At 31.1% G+C, this 8,418-nt stretch overlaps 1 protein-coding gene across 1 annotated transcript; it reads left to right on the top strand.

Annotated features, from left to right (window-relative positions):
• The first annotated feature begins 3,889 nt into the window (after positions 1-3,889).
• On the top strand, positions 3,890-5,547 carry LOC111893044 (heavy metal-associated isoprenylated plant protein 6). The gene is made up of 4 exons (XM_023889115.3): positions 3,890-4,123; positions 4,206-4,420; positions 4,518-4,605; positions 4,717-5,547. The coding sequence occupies exons 1-4, from the start codon at positions 3,946-3,948 to the stop codon at positions 5,298-5,300; spliced, it is 1,065 nt and encodes a 354-aa protein (XP_023744883.1). The 5' UTR covers positions 3,890-3,945; the 3' UTR covers positions 5,301-5,547.
• Positions 5,548-8,418: the final 2,871 nt, after the last annotated feature.

Genomic DNA, 8,418 nt, shown 5'->3' with positions numbered 1-8,418 from the left:
TTTATTTGTATTACATGTAGTGACGCGAGAGCATAAGTTGGATGACTTATCAATATATTTTGAGTAAAGACCAGTAGTTGTAAATAACTGTTGTAAGGTCTGTATTGTATTGTTTATGTTTTTGGTCTATATCGGAACATGACATCCCAAAGTTTTATTATTTAATGAAAATACATTCTCTTTGAGAAATATTTTGATAAATTTTTATCATATTTTGTTTTGGGAATGAATTCCACAACTCTTTAAATCAAAGGATTACTCTGATTTTATAAAACAAAGCATAAACAAATCAATCTTTTCTGGCCGTGAAATTGGGGATGTCACAATAACACTATTGAAGTAACATTCTATTGAACAACAAGAACCATATGAGTCCTATGCTATTTTCAAAAATCATAAACAAGTTAGGGTTTACATACCTTTTAGTTATTGTAGTAAATAACTATCAAAACCTTCTTGAAATACTCTTGGAAGCAAGCACCACAAGTGTCGTGACTTTGATGGTCCACACCCAAACCCTAGCAACCAAGGTGACTTGAAGAGAGAAAAGAGGAAGTAATTTTTTGCCATCCTTCTAAAAGAATAACTGGACGAAAATATGAAGCTAGAAGACCTTATTTATAGGTAATAGAAAAAAACCTATATAAGCATTACTTGATTAAAATAATAATATCTTAAATCAGGTAATTATCTGGTTTCCTAATTATCTCAAAGGGATATTCTAGAACCCTATAATTATCCCATAATCGTCCACCACCTTACAGAAGATTTTGAAATACCTTTTGTTCAACTATGAAACAATTACATCTTAGGTCCTTGCATTTTTAATTAATCCCAAAATTAATTCTAATTAGTTTCTTATTAATTCTTAATTAAATAATATTATTTCTTATATTAATAAAACATTTATTTTGATTTCTGAATAAATTAGTAATCATATAATAAATTAATAAATCAATCTCTTTCTCTAAAAGTTATCATATTCAATTACTAGCTAGGTTTGAGGGCAATCCAAAAAAACTTTGTTAATAATTCAAGTATATATCAATTTAAATATTGACTTAGACATCTAATCCAACAATTACAGCATAGCGTTTAAAATTGTCCAAAAGAGTAATAAGCCAAACATTGCATATGAATTTCAAAATTATACTAATAACAATTTACAGATTTATAGATTTACATACTTCGAAGCATGTGGAAAAAAATGGGTAATCTAAATCCACATAAAAAAATAAATTAATGCAGAAATATTGATCAAAAGTAACTTTAATATAAGCTAACAATTTTGGAAATGGTGGCTCTTTATCTCGCTCAAATCGAACATATGGCTTAAACCTTTAATTCCATTAAAACTATCTATTGCATGCAAATCATCTTTGACGGTTCTAAAATTCAAGTAAAGATGAAGACACCAGTTACCTAAAACGTGAGTGCTCCTTGGAAAAACCAAAAAATTCTAAATTTCAAATAATATATGGGTTTGAGTATAACAAAATCATATGTATTGTTGATTTACTCCAACACACAACATTATTGAAGTTTATTTGGAGAATCCCTTTTTTGCTCAACTACGATGGATGAGGAGACAAACAAAGAATGACAACTCGAAGAAAAGCAACCAAGAATATCATCAAGTTTGAAATCTTTAAAAGTCTCGAAACTAAATGCAAACAGAAAAAACATAGCAAAAGAGAGAATATATATGGAGAGCGGTGCAAAGGGATGAGGGGTGTGGGTCGATTATATATGCTAAAATGATGGAGCGGTGGTATGATAACAAATAAGAGAAGATAAAACGGTGCAACATGCAACAAATTTTGAAACCGTAGCTAATGGACTTCAAATTTGGAGAAGATTATGTATTTTTTTTCTTGTGAAATCTTTCAATGGGATTTCAAAGGAAATAAAAAAATCCCTAATTATTTGGGATACATATGAGTTACTCCCGATTTCAAATAGAATGAACAAAAAATTCTTTGATTATATGGGCTAGATTTCATGTCATGAGAATGTAAAGGAGTAAAGGGGCAAAATGACATTCCACTTTGTAAACGTAGGGACTAAAAAGATGTCATGTGGCACCAAAATAACTTTTTTATTAGATATGGAGGTGATTTGTATTAAAAAAAAATATATAACAATATATTTTTTATGATGTCGTACAATATAAAGATAAATTTATTGTCTAAGAATCAACTTTTTTTTTTAATATATATTAGCTTTCCAATAACATTGACAAACAAAAACTTATTAAATTAAATCTATCTTATTGTTCTTAAAGTTTTTTTTTTTTTTAAATTAGATAATTTATTTTATTTTTATAAAATAATTTGTAAACTCATCCAATAATTTCTATTACTTTTTAAATGCTTGTCATATTAAAAAATAAAATAAATAAAAACTTCACAATAACATTAAAAAATCAATATATTATAATACATGAAATAAAAATACATACTATTGAATCTAATGTCCATATGTTGTATTATCTCGTCGCACAATATTTAATTAACACGTTTTGAAGGATAAAATTATAAATATGACTATTATGAATATAATATTTAATACTGGAGTTTGAAATGAAAAATTAATTAATTAAAAATACTAAAGTTGAAGATTAGTATAATATAGAGGGTAAAATATAACATACAAAACACAACAAATATACATGTTATCAATATGTATAAATTACCTGAAAAGAATAATACTCTTTATTTAGATTTTCCCACATATAAAATACAAAACATAATGTTATATAAGACAAAAGGGAACTTCAAAACCAATTTATAGTGACATTTGTGAACTTTAAGTTTGTAGATCACTATTAACTTATTATTTAATTTATATTCCATTATAGCCTCTAAAGTCAAGAAAAAATTTCACAATTACAGAACCCCAACAATTCATAACCAAAGAAAAACCTATATTTAGATAAGATGATTAGGAGCCTCAAAAGTCGAAAACTCATATTTGATAATCACAAATGGAAAGAAACAAGAATATGACTCAATTCTGTGATCACAATTCGCAACAAACAAAATACATATTGCAAACCACAAACCAAAAAACCCAAAGTTATAACCAGGAGCCTCAAATGGTGCAAGATTTAAGTCATTAAAATGTATCGGCTAACGAAATAATCACAATTCACAATGGAAAAGGGAATCCATATATGATGATCAAATGATTTGGAGAGATGCATCAGCTATTAGGTATGGCCGTATGGACAAACAAAGTGTTCATGTCGAACTTTACAAGAAAAACAATGTTTGCATTTTTGAACAATTTGAATAGAATGGGTTACTCCATTTATCTAGAAAAACAAACGACATTTAAAGAATATCATTTGTAATTTTGTCAACAATCAAATTCTTCTTACTAAAACATGTTTAATCAATCTCACATTTTTTTTGGTCATTTTAAAAATGACAACCGAGTTCATTCAACTTCTAAATGTTTTAAAATTATATAAAATGTTAACAAACCTAAAAAAAACGTTACATTTAAGGTATATATCTCAAATTACCTGTTTTTAATTATATTCAATTAGGATCGATTTTCAAAATAAAACATATAAAAAGATTTATGGGTTTTTTTCATCATTTTAAACTTTCATAACAGAACTAATTGTCAAATTAACAAAGACAAATTGTATTTTCCATGTGTGGAATTACAGTTGATGATCCAAATTTTGACTTTGACCCATCCACAACCCAATAGAGAAAGCCGGCGTACAATTCAGTATTTGGTCCAAATATTTGGTCAAATTCAATATATCGGGTCAAGAAGTAACCCGCCCGTCAAATATAGACACCCAACGACGGTCAAACTTCATATATTCATGATTCAACTAACCCCCATATATAAATTCCCAACATTACATCCATTTTTCTATCTTCAAATCGGATTCCCAACACATCCATACATTAACCGTAGATCCAAATGGGCATGCTTAGTTTTAAGAAGAATGATAAGAAAAAGGATGCCGGGAAGACGAAGCCGGTTGATGAAGGCGGCGCAAAGAAGTCCGACGCCGGTTCCACCACCGTCGTCTTAAAACTCGATTTGCATTGCGACGGCTGCGCTAAGAAAGTCACAAAATCCATCCGTCATTTTGAAGGTACAAATTTTATCAAATTTGAGTCGCTCAATTTCGTAAGGGGTATTATCTGTTTGTTCGATTACTCATGGTGTGATTGCAGGTGTTGAATCTGTGAATGTCGATATTGACGGCGACAAATTGACTGTAACCGGGAAAGTGGACCCTACGAGCGTTAAGGAGCGATTGGAACATAAGACGAAGAAGAAGGTGGAGATTATTTCTCCTCAGCCGAAAAAGGACGAGAAGAAGGGTGATGATAAGTCGCCGGAGAAAAAATCCGATGAGAAGAAGACAGATGCTAAAAAACCTAAAGAGGTATTGCAAATTGATTAATCAATCAGTTTATCATGGGTTTAAGAGTTTGATTAATGGGTTTTTAATTAACTAAATTTTATTTTTCTGGTTATTACAGATTCAATCGAGCATGGTGATGTTGAAGATTCCACTCCATTGTGATGGATGCGCACATAAAATTAAACGAACCATATCAAAGATCAAAGGTCAGTTATTGTTCAATTTATAGTTATATTCAGAATTGTACTTTTTGTACAAGTTCAAATAAAATGCAAGAATATTTGGAATTAATATTTCTTTTCATTGATTGTGAATAGGGGTAGAATCGGTAATACCGGATGCCAGCAAAGATTTGATCATGGTGAAAGGGACAATGGACGTGAAAGAACTTGCACCATACTTGAAAGAAAAATTAAAAAGAGATGTCGATATTATCCTTCCTAAAAAAGATGAAAAAGGTGATGACAAGAAAAATGACAAAAAGGAGAAAGATGAAGGGGGTGATAAGAAAATAAAAGAAAAAAGTTTAGGTGGTGGCGAGAAGAAAAAAGAAGGGAAGGCGGTTGGTGGTGATGGTGGTGGCAAAGATGGTAGTAGAGGCTTAGAGGTGGTCAACAAGCTTGAATATCATGGTCAAAACCCATACACATACACGATACCAACGTATAATCAAAGTTATTACAATCAAGATTATGGGGTTTCAACTTCTTATAACCATGGTCTTATAAACGAGGGTTATGTTAACCATGGTTATAGTAACGAGGGCTATGTTAACCATGGTTATGCCACACAGTATTTAAACGGACCTGCACCACCTCCTTCTATGTACCTTCACGACTCTCGTGTTCCAGATACAGGAATGTTCAGCGATGAAAACCCTAACGCTTGTTCAGTTATGTAAACTAGATTTATCAACGATCATATTTCTAATTAGAGTCTAATTGATTCAATGAGATTCATGATTTGTATAGGTAGAGTTCATACTGTCTAATGACCCCATAGATTTTCCTAATATAGGTTAGTTTTATTAATTTTTTTTTGTTATTATGGATTCATTGTTTATGCGATTTGTTGAAATCAATAAATGTATAATTACTTGAAAATATAATAGGAATTTTTCAGAAAAAATCTTACAATTTAGCCTCATAGTCGATAATGTTTTTTTTTCAATGAAGCTTAAAAAACTTGCAATTGTTTAAAAAATTGGGCTTTTACCTTGTAAATTGGTCATCAACTTATTATGATGATTTTTCGTAAATATGATCACAATTTAAGCATTTTTTCTTTTAATATTATTGTTTCATTATATTTTTTCGTAGGGAAAATGTCAATGTAACCCAATGAACTTACAAATTTTGGTTTAAATGGTCCCTTGTGATATTTTTTTGCATTATAAGGGAACGAATTCATGTTTTCAGGATTTAAAATATCATTATCAAGAATGTGAAGTTGTCACCCGCTGAACCCCTTCCTTTTCATCATGTACCATTAGACAAGTAGGCCTCTTCACTTGCCACATGTCTGAATATTTGAGACGTCACAATGACCCTCAATGGGATCGATGGATTTCTCTATATCGCAACCTCTATGAATCAGATCTAGGTCAAGAGACCCTGCCAAAAACGTGAATCGACTTCAACGTTTCGCTCACCTCCTGTGATTGTGATCTCGAGCGTCCTCAACCAGATTTTTTACGAGCATATGATGGATAGTCCTTACAAGCCCTCAATTCAACATTGTAATGTTCTTCTAAGAACCATTGCAAGCAACCTTTCACCAAATTTGGATCTTGTTTTTCGGGTAGTAAATAAATTTGAAACCACAGGAAACTCTCTTTCAAAAAGCGTTTATGATGGTATTCATAGATCATTAACAACTGTAGGTCAATTTGATGAAGCCAAGAAGATGATGACAGCCTTGAAAGATGCATGATACGAACCCGATAACATAACCTACAACCAATTATTCTTTGGTCTATGTAAAGCCCGAAGACTAGAAGATGCAGCCAAGGTGCTCGATGAAATGCAAGCAAATGGTTGCAATCCTGACATCAAAGACATGGACGATTCTAATCAAGGGACACTGTTCAGCCAATGAAGTTGACAAAGCTCTGATCATTTTCGCCAACATGATCGAGAAAGGTTGTGAGGCTGATGCAGATCTTTTGGACGTTTTGGTAAATGGGTTCTTGAGTCAAAACAAGGCCATTGAAGCACACCAGGTGCTTGTTGAAATGACTGAGACAAGACAGGTAGGGTGAAACCATGGTAGGCGACCTACAAGAATTTGATCAAAAACTGTTGTTAGAGAGAAAATTTGAGGAGGCCTTGAAGCTCCTAAGGCTGATCAAAAAAATGCTTGTAAGGACTATCCATCATATGCTCGTAAAGCTCTACTGCTTCTTTCTTGAACATTCAGGACGTTGGGTTTGATTTAGGCTTAATTTCATATGGGTTCAATTTTTAATGGTGGGGTTTTGATTTAGGCTTAATTCCATCCTCCAGCCATAAACACATGATCTTCATCCCCTGATCTCTCCCAATCTTGATATGATTTGGGTGGTTGGGAAGGGTCAACTAGTGAGTGGAGGGGAGGGGAGGGGAGGGCTTTCACCGGCTGGTGGCTGAAGTAGAGATGAAGCAGAGCAATGACAAAAAGATGCATCGTCGTTGACGGTAACCAAAGCAACGATATATAGGGTTCGATAAACAGGGTGGTCATAGGTTTCAAACCTGTGATGTTTTTTTTTTTTTCTGAAGTAATGGTGAGGTTTGATTTGGGTTTAATTTTGACGGGGATACCTTCATCTTCATTTTCATACCCACGATAAAAAAAAGGCTTTCATTTATCTTAGAAAGAAAACCAGGGTGGAAGGAGGGAATGAGATGATCTGAAGAAGGAAATAAGGGAAGAAGGTGGTGGGGACCAATATTTGTTGACTAGGACCGATATAGAGGTATATAATTACAAATCAATATATTATTTCCTATGTGGCACTCTTTTTGACAGTAGTAACCTATTATTACAGGTAACTTGACCAAACTAACCGATAAAAGTTGAATTCGTTCCCCTATAATGCAAAAAAAATAATAATAATAATAAAAATAAATAAATAAATAAATAAATCACAAGGGACCATTTAAATCAAAACCTGAAAGTTCATTGGGTTACAATGACATTTACCTTTTTTCGTAAATATGGTGTGATATATTGAAGAAAGATCAAAAATGTTTCGGTGTAAAATCTACAAATTTTAAATATGTACAAAAGTTTTAAGATGTTCAAAGATATTTTTTTCGTAAATATTTCATTTGAAGGTATTCTGTGAGACGTATTGTATTATCTTAACTTAATCTTACAATATTTTATTTATTTGACAGAAAATATCTATTATACAAATATTTTTTCTTCTAAAAGTAATTGTTTTTTATATTTTTCTGATAAATGATATCATTCAAAGTCATCAAGACTGGCATCCTATATACGATTGTTTTTCACTTTGCAAAATCGTGATCGTAAGTTCGTTCAGAAGATTGATTCGGGTTCATATTCGATGCACTTAGTTAGTCCAAAATAAAATATTATATTTTTTAAAGAGAATAAATAAACTATAACGATCTTACAATTCGATCCTACTATTGTATCCTTATTTTACCAAAATATGATCAAGATCAATTTACATAGGTGGATTCGTAGGATCCATAATCCTCTAATCAAAATCACAATTTCGACAACTTTATATCATTTGTTTTACATAGGTTTTTTAAAAGATATAAATTTTAAATTATTATTTTTACTTTAAAAAGAATATTATAAGATAATATTATCTCTAAAACAAAAGAAATACAATAAGATAATATTATCCCATTAAGATTATAATAAGTTAATAAATAAAAATTATTTTTAAAAAAAAAACCCTTAAAATCATATTTGTGTAAACGCTTTCATATTTAATTGGTAATTGGTTTATCTGGTAAAAGCGTTAATTCGTAAACAATTACAAGATACTTATGATGAAT

The sequence above is a fragment of the Lactuca sativa genome, chromosome 1 (assembly GCF_002870075.4).
Source record: "Lactuca sativa cultivar Salinas chromosome 1, Lsat_Salinas_v11, whole genome shotgun sequence".
NCBI lineage: Eukaryota > Viridiplantae > Streptophyta > Magnoliopsida > Asterales > Asteraceae > Lactuca > Lactuca sativa.
Note: the sequence above shows the minus strand (reverse complement) of the source record. Positions and strands in the feature narration are given on the sequence as shown.

Bases quoted from the DNA above. Each gene is read 5' to 3' on its own strand.
- LOC111893044 (XM_023889115.3), top strand. From the start codon at position 3,946: ATGGGCATGCTTAGTTTTAAGAAGAATGATAAGAAAAAGGATGCCGGG. The intron at 4,124-4,205 runs GTACAAATTTTA...GTGTGATTGCAG, and splicing joins ATCCATCCGTCATTTTGAAG to GTGTTGAATCTGTGAATGTC. The intron at 4,606-4,716 runs GTCAGTTATTGT...GATTGTGAATAG, and splicing joins AACCATATCAAAGATCAAAG to GGGTAGAATCGGTAATACCG.